The sequence below is a fragment of the Pipistrellus hanaki genome (assembly GCF_964339955.1).
Source record: "Pipistrellus hanaki genome assembly, chromosome: 3".
In the NCBI taxonomy this organism is placed as follows: Eukaryota; Metazoa; Chordata; class Mammalia; order Chiroptera; family Vespertilionidae; genus Pipistrellus; species Pipistrellus hanaki.
In genome coordinates, this window is record NC_140505.1 from 80,645,031 (window position 1) to 80,659,767 (window position 14,737).

General features: G+C 36.0%; 1 protein-coding gene across 2 annotated transcripts in view; it reads right to left on the reverse strand.

The window, feature by feature from the left end:
- The window catches only part of INTS6 (integrator complex subunit 6), a 93,617-nt gene that overhangs the window by 28,059 nt on the left and 50,821 nt on the right, over positions 1-14,737 (reverse strand). For both annotated transcript variants that reach the window (XM_084879353.1, XM_084879354.1), the window contains 3 exons: positions 9,194-9,377; positions 2,695-2,820; positions 1,296-1,450 (listed from right to left, as the gene is read on the reverse strand). In XM_084879353.1, coding sequence (XP_084735479.1) covers positions 1,296-1,450; positions 2,695-2,820; positions 9,194-9,377 — 465 coding nt within the window. The remainder of the gene's footprint in view (positions 1-1,295; positions 1,451-2,694; positions 2,821-9,193; positions 9,378-14,737) is intronic.

Below are 14,737 nucleotides of genomic sequence, written 5' to 3' on the forward strand. Positions count from 1 at the left end.
TTTAAAATATAAAAGGTGTCAAATAGGATTCAGTTTAATTCACAAATGATAGCTATATGAAACATTTAAGACTGCTTAAAATCTGAAATATAAGTATCTTCAAAGTAATAAAAAATGTAATTCTTATATCTAAGGGTAATATGTCATACTCTTCCACAAAATATTCACGATGCCCTCAAATACTAGAAAAATATACTAATGTGAAAGAAAATATATTAACAAGATTAGATTATTTTGTATAAATTTACCCTTAAATTTGTTGAAATTCATTAGAAAAACCACACAGTGAACACCGGTAATTCATATAAATCATTCAATAAGCCCAACCGTTTCTTTTTTTTAATCCTCACCCGAGGATATTTTTCCTTTGTTTTTTAGAGAGAATGGAAAAGAGTGGGAAAGACAGAGAGAAATATCGATGTGAGAGAAACACATTGATTAGCTGCCTCCTGCACAAGCCTGGGCCAGGGCCTAGGCCAGGGAGGAGCCTGCAACAGAGGTGTGTGCCCTTGACTGGAATCAAACCCTAGACTCTTCAGTCTGCAGGCTGATACTCTATCCACATAGCCAATTAGCTATGGCAAGTCTTACTGTTTCGAAAAAATAATTCATGTAGCCCTGCTGGTGTGGTTCAGTGGTCAAGTGTCGACCTATGAACCAGGAGGTCATGGTTAAATCCCCAGTGCAGAAGGCAGCCAATTAATAATTCTCTCTCATTATTGATGTTTCTTTCTCTCTCTCTCCATATCCCTTCCTCTTTGAATCAATAAAAATATATTTTAAATAATAATAATAATAATAATAATTCATATAAACAAGACCAGAAAATCTTTTTTACCTTAAATCTCTAGACTGACAACACTGAATATAACTAAAACCATGCAAGTCAACATGAATTTGTAAGATTAACTCCTAAAAGATTGAAAGCAAACTATCAAAATTATTGTGGAAGCCTTCACTTAAGTTCCAAATTATGTCTCCAAGACAAATCTTATGTTACATTATGTTTAGAATCCAAAGAGAAACTCCTTATATTTATGATTCTGTACGCAGATGCTAATAATAAAAACATAAACATAGTATTAGATTCTAAAGAAAACAGATGCTTTTTTTCCATTATACATAACAAACAATACAGTATACTAAAGCAGCTAATAGCTTATGATAGCACTTTGAACATTTGTCTAATTCCTGTAAACTAGCCACACATTTAACTGATAATAGTAATAGTAAAACTAGTATGAAAAACAACTACATGGCTACTATTTCAAAGTCACAGTTTCTCTGGTACTTACTAATGTTGGAGAATTCTGATCTGGCCAAAAAGACTCTGGAACAGGCCAATGACCTATAGGAACCCCAGTTTTGGGATTTGGCCTGACATATATGAGTTTGTGACAGTTATGCCAAGGCTGAGATCCAAAAGGCCTTGATATATCTGGCTGCCCATCTATAGCAAAGAAATTGACATAAACAAGCATGTATCATTAAGGAGAGAAAATATCAAAAGTTCAATTATATCTATTATTACTTAATAAAAATGTCCCAATACTTGTTCAATTCTGAATTTGCCTAGTTTTCTTAAATGGTACAATACTATCACGACTGCTTAACATTTACATGAGATTAAAATTCACTAGAGAGTAAAGTCTGTAAATGCCAACTATGAGTTCAGCAGTTGAAAGGAGGGCTCATAGTATCATGTGCTTGCCCAATCAGAATATGTAAAACATACTTCATGGTAAACAGTTATTTAATGAATGATATGTTTCCCCCACCAGATGATAAAGGTAAATACTACTCAATATTTTCATCATTGTGGTTGGCTTAGGAAATATTAGATAAGTATTGCTAAAAAAGTAATCATTTTAACTAAAGCCTAATAACTAAAGAAAAACTTAATATGCAAATCCAGATTTGAAGTACCTACTTTTAATCTGAAATAATTCTACCAAAATAGCAACTCTCTTCAACTAAACATTTGTTTAGTGCCTAACTTTAAGCCAAGTACTAAAATAATATAAATACATTCCATGCCTAACAATTCAATTAAAAATTTTAAAAACAGAAACAATGATATAATTTGTATAATCTTAACTGTCTTCTGCTCCTTTCCTATAATCCCCCTCCTGAGGATACCCATTTTTTCATCTCTATGACCTTTCTCTTCTCCCACCCTGTGGATCACCTCTGCCAAGTGTCACTAACAACTTTCTAATTCTTGTTATAAGCTCCATTGTATAATGCAGAGGATCCAGATGTAATGGTTGTCCATTGATTCTAAGGTAACTCCTTATACCTTCTAGTATAAATAGTTCATGATCATAGAATATTGGATTCATAGAGTAAAGCTAGGTGGAGCTTAGCTGGAGTTAAATAATCCAGCTTAATGGTAAAGGCTGGCTCCTCATGTTTGGAACCACGTAAACCATTTGGTTCTGGCCAGTTTGATCCTTAGAAAAAATAGTGTTAAGGAATTAAATAAACACCTAGAGTTCACTCCTGTGAATAAAGGGACATAGGAGAAGCATATATACAGGAGAGAGACAACATTATAACACTACAAAGAAAATATGAGGTTGCTCATCTATCAATATAAATGCTTAAAAAGGTCTATGGCTCTTATTTTTCAATTCTAGTCGAATAACTAATACTAGCAAATTTAGAATGTTTATAAGAAAAGTGTGATAATACCTTCTACAGGGGAAGGATCTGGTCCTGCTTTTTCAAAGTTTATTACCACTCCACTTTGCACTTTCTGCACCAAGGACTCCAGACACTGATTAAGCATTCTTGGAGAACATACAGAGTAAGAGCGACCTGAGATTAAGAAAAAATAAAATAAAGTGAACTAGTCAGTTGTAGTAATTCCTACCTTTAGTAAGAAAGAATAATAGTGGGTTTTCTGACAGTATATTAACAAAAGTTCACTGGTAAAGCTTATTTCATTAACTTATGCCAAGAATGAACAAAATAGTAATTTTCAATAAACCAACAATTCCATGTTGTGAGAGTCTTTAAATTTTCTCCTTCCAATATGGGTACATGGAAAATAGAGATCTCGTTCTGAACAAACCACAATAACAATGTCATACTTTACTTATTATATATTATATAAAGTGTGATTTCAAAAATATAGACATAAAAAACTATCTCCAACTGTTACCCAATATTATTAGTTTTTCTTTATTATACTAGTACATATACAACCTCTAGGATCTAACTCCCCCAAAACCTTACTCCTGCTTAACAAGTATTATCAATAAAATTAATGCTAAGCACATAGATCACTTAATTGATCTGCTGACAGTTATTGCTTATTTTAAATATTTGCATTTTAATATACAGATAATAGCCTTTGCTTTTCTGAATTTCACTTGGCTCACACACTTGGGAATTACATCTCTTTAACATATAAGTGGTAGAATGTACTTTTCTAAATTTCATTTGGCTTACATGCTTGAAAATCACCTATCTTAAATAAATTTCCCTTTTTAATATTTTAAATCTATAGGATTTTTAGTTCAGAAGCATTAAAATGCTAGTAATTAAGAAAAAAAAAACACTAATAAAGTGATCCCTTAAACAGAAATTTTACATATATATATATACTTGTGCTATCCCATATGTGGTCACTGGCCACACAAGGCTATTGAAAACTAAAAATATAGCTAGTCCAAATTGAGATGTACATTAAGTATAAAATATACACCTGATTTAGTAGTTTTAATATGAAAATTACATAAAATGTCTCAACAATTTTAAATATAGATTTGACGTGGAAATAATATTTTATATATATTAAATTAAAATTTATTAAAATTAATTTCACCTGTTACTATAAAATTTATAATTACATATTTAATTTGTACCATACTTCTATTATATGTATTAATACAATCCAATACTAAAAAGCTTAACAACTAAAATAATCTTTAAACATCTTACAATATAATTTGCAATGAGCTTAATATGGAATTTTACAAATTCAACAATTCAACCAAACATGACGATATTATTGTATCTGACATACCAAATTATCCTTATCAATTTATATTTAACATGGGATTTGCTAAAGGCTATTCAGAAAAGAGAACATTAGGCAGTGGTGTGATTCAAATCCTGTCAGCTTTACTTAGAAAGCAAGTATCATATAACAAATAACTTATCATTGTACAATAATGATAGTTGAAATCATAAAATATCTACCAATTACAGAGTGTCTATGTGCCTGGCACCATTCTAATCATCATATTAATTTATTTAATCCTAGCAACAATCACTGGGCTACTTTCCCCCAATAAGAAATAAGAAAACTAAAGCACACAGAGGCTAATTAATTTATCCAAGGTAGTACCCTAGTACAGCTAAGATTCAAATCCTTAGAATATTAGATACTTAAGCCTGGATATACTTTGTTCTTTGGAAATCATGATGTTAATTTGAAATCAATATTTAAAACAGAATGTCTATGTGGAGTCACACTTAATGGAAAGAATTAGTGAATTATTTTTCTCAGTCAATTTAAAATGTACAAAAAACAATACATTAAAAGGCGGACGATTTTAATACACAAAGTATGTAGAAGACTATAGTATATATCTTATTTCATGAAACTTAAGCATATTCCTAAGATGTCATTAAAAAACAAAAGTTTTTAAGTGTGAAATTGTGGGAATTCTCTCTACCCCTGTGTCATCAATTAACTGATTAGGAAAATGTAAGTAAATGAGTTATGATCTTAGTATGAAATAAAATTACTAACAAAGATGTTTAACAAAAATTAGAGAAAAAGTGAATAAACTTGAGTGTGAATAACTTGAATCACTTGGCAAATAACAAAAATTCATTAGTTCTTTTGAAAGTTAAAGAGAAATAGCAAGTTTTGCCATTTTTACAAAGTGAGCCTATATCTTACAGAATGTTTCTCTTATTCTCTATGTAAAATCTCACCCATTGGAATGGATGATACTTTGAAGCATAAAGTTTCTAGGATCACTAATTATATTTGTGCAGAAAACTCACAACTTCAAGCCAAAAAGCTGGATCACTTGCGGTTATGTAGAATCAGCCAAAATTAAAATTAAAATCTAAATATAGGAGCCTAAGGCAGAAAGTGAAAAATATATATATAACTTTCTCACCGAAGTCTACTAGAATTAGCATTTTAGTATAAGAGAGAAACAAAAGAAACATTTCTAAGTTAGGCAACAGTCCTTAACAGAGTCTAAGTTAAACTAATTTACTCTACAAATTGTTTTACAATTTTTATGAAATGCTTTTCATCCTCGATACTTCCACTGACATGTCTTAGGCATTTTTTTAAATTTGATATCATCCCCCTGTCTCCCCGACACCTGCTTCTCCCAGTGTACTCAGACAAGTCCACTCACTTCCCCTTGTTCAGGCCAACTGGATAATTTAGGAATCATCCTTGATTCCTTCTTCCCTCATTGTCCTTATCCTCGATTCTCCTTTGCATCAGATCTCCTTACCACCTCCAAACCTAGCACTTTAAATCAAAGTACAATCATCTCTTACTAGTCCCTGTTCAATTCTTGCCACTTTACAGTATATTTTCATCTAGGAACTGAAGTGATCTTTCAAAAATAGAAATCAGATGTCACCTCCTATAAAAAGACCTGTAATGGCTTCTACTTGCGGTAGGAAAATAGAAAATATTTATTATGACCTAAAAGGGTATTTAATATTTGGTCCTTGCCTACATCTCTACACCTGTTACTCTCTACTTCTTCCCATGTAAGCTCTAGTAACATCATCCTTCCTGTTGCTCTGAAAATACAGAGCATGCTCCTTCCCTTACTATTTCTTCTGCCTAGATCTTCCTTTACCTCATTATTCAGATCTCTACTCGTATGTTACACTTGTTGTAGTGATCATTTCTCAACATATACAAATATTAACTCATTTATGTTGTACAACTGAAGTAACATAATATTGTATGTCAATTACACCTAAATTGAAAAACTGATGGTGGATGAACATGCTGTAACAATAGTTTAGCCAGATTAATATTTTTAAGACACACCAGGGCAGATTCAATTTCTATTCAAATAAGTGACATTAACTTCAAGATTAGAAATATGGAAACGTAATTTATTTTTAAAACTGTTGTTTTGTTTACTTCTATACACATGATAATGATCTCCAAGGATAAGCAATATTTCAAAGTGATTCAAACAGGAGTAAGCATATTTCTTAGGTATATGGTTTTTAAAAAATGGAACACATCCTCAGAAGACTTCCCAAGAATATTCACTGTCTTTCTCAACTTACTTTCTAAATCCTTACCCTATTTTTTTCTTCACAGAAAGCACTCCCTACAATAATATTTATTCATTTTACATGCTTTCATGTTAGTCCAAAAATGTAAGCTTTCTGGCTATTGTTCCTGCTGCATCAAGTATAGTTATTTGGCCCTAGCTGGTTTGCTCAGTGGATAGAGCATTGGTCTGCAGACTGAAAGATCCCAGGTTCGATTCCAGTCAGGGATACATGCCTAGGTTGCTAGCTCAATCCCCAGTAGGAGGCATGCAGGAGCCAATCAATGATTTTTCTCTCATCATTGATGTTTCTATCTCTCCTCTCCTTTCCTCTCTGAAATCAATAACAAATGCTGGAGGCAACTTTGTTATCACAAAAAGAGTTGAACTTTCTTGGTGGGATGATCCATAATTTCTCTAAAGAATAAGGTTTGATTGTCAAAAACATGTAAAATATTTTTAATGTCTCTCTCCCCCTCTGTCTCTCTAAAATCAATAAACAAAAAAAAATTTAAAAAAGAATAGTTAATTGGCCTAGAGTGGGTACTCATTAATTACATGGTAGTTAAAGAAAAATGCTTACAACAATTACAAAAATTTTTAAAAAGCATACATAAAAAATATAACAAAATATTAATCATTATTTTGGCAATACAGGCAAATTTCTTTCCAATTTTTTCCTCAATGAACATAAATTATTCTACAATGAGAAAAATAAATGTATACATGCTACTCATATCATTAAGTCTTTAAAAATGCACAAGAAAAAGTGCACAAGTATTAGTAGTGATTACATATTACATAGTGCAATACCAATGGATATTAGCATTTTCTGTTCTTTCTACCTTTTTTATATTTTAATCCTCAAAATTTTCTTTAGTGAAAAATAAATAAGAAAACATATTATTGAGATACTAGAGGCCCAGTGCACAGATTCATACACTGGTGGGGTTCCTCAGCCTGGCCTGCACCCTCTCACAATCTGAGACTCCTTGGAGGATGTCAGACTGCCGGTTTTGGCCCAATTTGGGGGGCTGGAGTGAAACCGGCAGTCCAACATGCCCTGAGAGATGTAGTAGTGTGCAAAGTGGCAGATAGCCAGGGAGGAGCCCAAGTCAGGCGCCGTGCCACTCCTGCTCATCCTGGCACTACTGAGCCTGCCGCCAACACTGCACTGACCACCAGGGGGCAGTTCCTGAATCAAGCATCTGCCTCCTGGTGATCAGTGCGTGTTATACTGACAGGTCGAATGGTCACTTAGGGTTTTATATACATAGATATGAAAAACAGTTGAGCCACTTCCCATTATTGCATGGAAAGAGGGAAATAAACTAGTACTTCAGGATGTATATTTGGGAAAAGCTTCCTCATTTTTTAACTAACTAAGGTTTCTGGGTCATTAAGAGACATTACCAAGGGTGACTTCGGAATCTTCTCCTCTAGAAATGTTCCTTTCAAAGAATAAACAACATAATTTTAGAATATTACTGCCCAAAGGCAAGGACGTTAACTACTACATGAGGCCTTAAGTTCTTTTCAGACTCTTTTTGATTATACCACTCACTTCATTTCACACTCTGAATATTCTCAATGCTAGAAGTACATGTAGTCCCATAACTTTACCATAATTCTAAGTACAAACTAAGTAATTTACAGTAAGGAATTTCCAAAGTGAGAATGTTTTAATTACAGCCTCAATGGCCTTTTTCAATCTGTTAAGTAAAAAACCTAGAGTTAAAAAAAAAAAAAAAATCAGGATTTTAGCAAGGCTGAAAACTAATATTTCCTGAATACAAATGTGCATCCATGCACAGAAACAATTGGGGCTGTCACTGAAAAATAATATCCATGCACAGAGAATTGTTAGCAGTGATTCTTCAAGTTTAGATGATAGATAGGTTTCCCTTTAAATTGTGTACATACGTCTTTTTTTCTTTTGTAAATTAAATTGTGAAGGTATTATACGCGTTCAGGAAAAAAATACTTCTATTAAATGAGAACATTTAATAATAGAATAACAACTTCCTACTTTACATACCCTTTTTGTCTGTGAATTTTGCAGATGTCCAACACCAGTGAAATTTTAGAAGGCATCTAAAGTATCAATTAGACCTTATATTTGTCTTTAACTTATATAGCTGGCTATGAAGGAATCTCAAAAAGTATTACCAACTGTGTCTAGAGACTATGCTACAGGTCCCTGACACAGGTGAAATAGTAGTATGCCAGACTTGGACATTTTACTGTTAAATTCCTTCAATAAGAACTAAAATGCCCCATGAAAGCAAAACTACTACGTCTGTCATATTCACTACTGAAGTCATAGAACAGTGCTTGGTACACACTAGGTACTCAATACATACTTATATGAATTAATCCACCTGTTAGCTAATTCCACAATAAAGAAGTTCTGAGACTATTACATTGTTAACTTAGCATATTGATTACCTGGACTAGATGGGTAAGACCTAACTACTTGCGTTTCCTCTAACACATCTAGCTTCCTCTTTGCCTCTGGGGAAAACTACATTTAACCAGGCTTTAATCATTACATGCTTAATGGATATTGATAGGATTTTCAAACATTTTTCACAAAAAATAATTTCATGACATTTGTAAATCATTGGCAATCTTTTAGGTAAGAAAATAAGTTTAACAACTTCAAATACCAACACTTTCTATGGGCAGAAAAAATTACCATTCATTATTAGATCCAAAAGTATTCATATCCTATTCAAATCAACGCACAGACCTTCATCAATATAGTTTTAAAACTATATGTGACTACTAATTACTAATACTATAACTTGTTAGACAAAAACAAACATGGAGTTTTTGAAATGTACATTTTAAAACATTCAGGTAAACTCTGCTTTAAGTCACTAAATTACTGCCAGCAAAAAACTTACCGCCTGTCACTTCACACATTGGTGTGATTGCAGAGTCATCTAAAGGCACACCTGTCAACTGTTCTGATTCTACTGACATGGTGCCAGGCAACCGCAACACTAATGCAAAGAGTCTCTGATCCCAACGAAAAGGTTCCTTGGTCAATTCACTTCCAGGCAAAGGAGAATTAAGAGGTAAATGGAGCTGAAAGTAAGGGGAAAAAAACAATAAGATTTCCACATGCTACTTTTCCCAAAAGGCCACATTAATTACACTTGTATTAAAACTACATCATGAGTGTCCTATCACTAAAAAAACAAGCCCAAATATTTTTAGATATAACTAAAATAGCACATGAGATAGTTACTTCAATTTTCTTAAGCTCTTCTCGGAAGATCTCAATAGAAAGAAATCTAGAACTGTAATTTTTTTCAGATTTTAATTCAACTATCCACCAAGTGCTGGACTGTTTTCAAATAATCATTTCATTATCAAAACCACCCTTTTTATTCCTATTTTCTAGATTTAAAAAAAAAAAAATGGATCTCAGAGAAAAAAAATGATTTTGGCCTCCTGGGTATGAGTCTGTACTTTCTCTATCACACTGCAGCAGTCCTAAACATCTCCACAGTTAATAATTTAAATATGCTTCATTTTATACAAAACATACATTTTCAAAGCATTTGCAGGAAAGTAAATTTTGTTACTCTGATTGCATATTAAATGTTATTAAAGGTAATGATTCTTATCACATTTCAGTAAAAACAGAGAGGGTTTGGGGGTTGTTTGCATCTGTTTTTTCCCCATCACCATTTAACCCCCATACCCTCTGTGTTCGTTTTTTTTTTTAATGGTTCTCCTCTTCCCCAATAGACCTGCTAAACCATAATCTAAAAATCTTAAGAATCTTGAAAAGCTTTAAAGTGATTCTAATGGGCACCTCTGTATCAACAGAGTAACAAGATAATCCACACATCAATCTTAGCATAACTAAATGGAGACAACCAGACAGGGTATAATGCAATAGGATGTAAAACATTAAAAGGAAAAAGGAGAAGGGGAAGTAGAAGGGAAAGGGGAAGGAGAAAGGGGAAGGGAAGATTGAACCTGCATCTAATCAAGTCTTAACTACCAGTTTATGGAATAGTGGGGATTATAGGAGGATCAAGTTTAACACCACCACATGTCAACAATCGGTCAAATCCAGAATGTGAGACATTCACAGGACAGATGACCTGGTTCTTCCAATAAATTAATGGCATGAAAATGTAATGGGAAGTGAGGAAGGTTGGTGGAATTGTTATAGAATAAAAAAACAAAGAAAATCAAAAGGAAAGATTTTTGTAAAAATCGAGAAATTTTGAAATATGTTATTGATATTATAAACAGTATTTTAAGTGTGATGACACAGTGCTTAGAAAAACAAAAGTCTTTATCACTTATAAAATTTCTAAAAATAAAAATAAAGACCAGAATCCGCATACTGAGGAACTTATTTATACAATATTGGAGTTTTCTTCAAACTACAGTACATACGAAAATGATCACTTTCAAATTAATTGCCCAAGTTTATGCTACCTTTTTTTTATAAAGACTGCCCTTCCCTGCAGGCCCGGTCGCCCCAACTTCCCTCCTCTGCCGGCCTAGTCACCCCTAACTGCCCTACCCTGCTGGCTCCTAACCACTCACCTGGCTGGCTGCCTGCCTGATTGCCCCTAACCACTCTGCCTGCTGGCCTGCTTGCCCCCACCGCTGACCTGCTCACCCCCAAATGCCCCTACCGCCAGCCTGATCACCCGCAACTGCCTTCCCCCTCGTGCCAGTGTGCTCTCTTCCAACTGCCTCCCCTACCAGCTTACCCTCAACTGCCCCCCCTGCTGGCCTGCTCACTCCAAAGTGCCCCTACCCTGCTGTGCTGATTTCCTCCAACTGACTCCCACTGACAGCCTGCTAGCCCCCAATTGGCCCCCTTGCTGGTCTGCTTACCCTCAAAGGCCCAGCCCCCCACCAGCCTGATCACAACTGCCCTCCCTCTTGGCCTCTAACTACCTCTACCTTGGCCCGACAGCATGGCTTTGTCCAGAAGAATGTCTGGAAGGCCTACTGGAAGGTTTCCCAGTCTAATTAGCATATTACCCTTTTATTAGTATAGACCAGTGTTTCCCAAACTTCTCTCATGATGAGAATCACCTGGTGGAGTTGTTAAAATACAGATTCCTGAATCCCAACTAAGAAGTGCTAAACTAGAATTTAAAATAGTATACAATTTTACCTATACGTTCCCAAAAATTCTAGTTTAGCACTTCTTAGTTGGGATTCAGGAATCTGTATTTTAACAACTCCACCAGATGATTCTCATCATGAGAGAAGTTTGGGAAACACTGGTATAGACAGAGGCTCAGTGCACAAAATTCATGCAGGGGCGGAGGGGCAGGCGGTGTCTATCAGCCCAGCCTGCACCCTCTCCAATCTGGGATCCAGGTAGGATCAGGCCTAAACGAGCAGTTGGACATCCCTCTTACAATCCAGGACTGCTGGCTCCCAACTGCTCACCTGCCTGCCTGCCTGCCTGATTGCTCCTAATCACTTCTGCCTGCCAGCCTGATCACCCCCTAAACACTCCCCTGGCAGCCTGATTGATGCCTAACTGCTCCCCTGCCAGCCTGTTTGCCCCTAATTACCCTCCCCTGCAGGCCTGGTCACCCTAACTGCCCTCCCCTGCTGGCTTGGGTCCCCCCAATTGCCCTTCCTTGCAGGTCCGGTCATGTCCTTCCTCTGCTGGCCTGGTTGCCCCCAACTGCCCTTCCTTGCAGGCCTGGACCCTCCCAATTGCCCTCCCCTGCTGGCTATCTTGTGGAGGCCATCTGGTGTCCACATGAGTGCAGCCATCTTTGACCAGATGGGGGCAGCTATCTTGTGTATTGGAGTGGTGGTTAATTTGCATAGTACTCTTTTATTAGATAGGATATATGCCAGGTGCATGGGTGGGGGCCAGCTGGTTTGCTCTGAAGGGTGCCCTAGATTAGGGTGGGGGATTCCTTTTGGGTGTGGAAAGGCCTAGGCCAGGGGCCTGTGTTCATTTGCAGGCCGACCATGCCCCTATATGGTAAGGATCCCTGCTAGGGGGGCATGGGCAGCCTGGGTCAGGGGCTGAGGGATGTTTTCAGGCTGGCCACACCCCTTTCAGGGTGGAGGTCCACACTGGGGTGCCTGGCCAGCTTGGGTGAGGACTAATGGCTATTTGCAGGCTGGCCACACCCCTCAGCAGGCACTTACTTCATGGGGGCGTGGCCAACCTGGGTAAGGGTTTTTTTCGTGTTTTTTTTTTTTTTTTTTTTTTTTTTTTTACGTGTTTTTTTTTTTTTTTTTTTTTACGGACTTTTTTCTTCAGTGCCTCCTTGATCGGAGGCCAGGGCAGGCTAGGCTGGAAGCAGTTATCTGGAATTTATTTATCTTCTATTATTGAAACTTTGTAGCCTTGAGGGGAGGCCAGGGCAGACCAGGGCAAGGGTGGGGAGAAGGGAGGGACAACCCAAGCCTCCTGCTCACTCCAGCTCCATGGCCACTGCCATCTTTGTTGAGTTAATTTGCATACTTGCTTCTGATTGGCTGGTGGGTATAGAGGAGGTACAGTCAATTTGCATCTTTCTATTTTATTAGTGTAGATTCCCATATCACTACCCTCTGTCATTACTGGAGAAGAGAGAGGAAAATCCCCTATAGCTAAAATATACTAATTTAAATAGAAAGGAGTGGTAGCAGACAAACAGAGACAAGAAAAATATAAAAAGCCTGGAAGAAAATATTCTTAGAAGGGTTGAATTACTCCAAATCTAAAGTCTACATTTAAAATTTCAGCAATGTCTTAAAATCACAGAGAAGTCTCTCTGAATACATGGACTTTGAGAAAAGCAAATTGCATGTAAATCAGTAAGGAAAACATAAAATTAACCTTTAGAAAAATATGCATTAAATATGAATAGATAATTCCCCAAAGTGAAAAATGGACATACACAAAAAATACTCAAGGAAATCCATATGGCCTATAAATATGTGGAAAGATGCTCAAATACACTAAGAGCAGGTAACACAAATTAAAATATCAAAGATATAATTTCACACCCAACACATTAGCAAAATTTAAAAGTATGAAAATACCAAGTAAAAGGATAGGCATACATAGCAATGGGAACTCTCATCACTCCAATATAGTCATTTTGGAGAGCAATTTGTAATGTCTGGTTAGCTAAAGATAAGCATACTGGAAGACCAGCAATGTCATCTCTAATTATAGAGAAACTCTCATGTTTATTTTCACAAGAAGCCATGTAAAAGAACCCTGTCTACAGCATTATTTTAAATAGAGAGAAAATGGAAACAACCTAAAAGTCCAATAAAGAAATCCTATATAATAAAAACCTAATATGCTAAGTGTCCAGTAAACTGGTCAGCTATTCAACCAATCAAAGTGTAATATTTTAATGATATGCTAAGGCCGCTCAACAGCTTGCTATGACGTACATTAACCACCAGGTCGCAGAGAGTCGACCGGTCAACCAGTTACTATGACATGCACTGACCACAAGAAGGCAGATGCTTCAACCGGTAGGTTATCTTGCTGCTGGTGTCTGGCTGATCGGGACTGAGCAAGAAGGGCCACACACACACTGAAGCCCTTCTGCGGCCCCTTCCCAGCTGGCCAACTTCCTGTGTCTCTCCCTGGCCCCAATCTTGCACCAGGTCTTTAGTCAATAAACTGTGATCTATTCATAAATCAGATTTCTAAAATTCAACACATATCTCAAAACAGTATTTTTTGGATAATATAACAAATAGAATTTGCTTTTTTTGGCTTATTACTTCTTTCATTCAATATTACAGGGTGAGATTAATCCATACTGTTGTATACAAGTGTAGGTTATTCATTCCTATTGCCATACAGCACATGTGGGGCAGGAGGGAGGGGAATATACTTTAACTTACCTATGTTTTATGTTGATAGGCATTTGGGCTGTTTCTATTTTGGGTATATTATGAATAACTAAACCATGAATTTATAGTACATGTCTTTATAGAAAATACATATATGCATTTCTGCTGAATATGCACCTAGAAGCATTATTGCTGGGTTAATAGTATATGATTATACTTACTTTTATTACATACTGCCAGTTTTCCAACATGGTTGTACCAATTTATACTCCAATAAACAGTAATCAAGAATACCAGTTGTTCCATATCTCCTTCAACATTTAGTTTGGCTGTCTTTTTCATTTTAGCCACTTTGGTGTGTGTGTAGTGGGGACTCAGTGGGATATGAATTTCCCAAAATCTATAGAAGATGAACACTTTTCATTCATTTCTTGGCCATTTTGCTATGCTCTTTCATGAAGTGCCTACTAATTTCTGCCTACTTTTTTAAAAATTGAGTTACCGTTTTCTTATTGATTTGAAGGAATATTAATATACTAGAGGCCAGGTGCATGAATTCGTGCACAGGTGGAGTTCCAAGGAGCAGGGGGAGTGCAATAGATCCTCAGGGTGGGCAGCAGGACACCATTGCG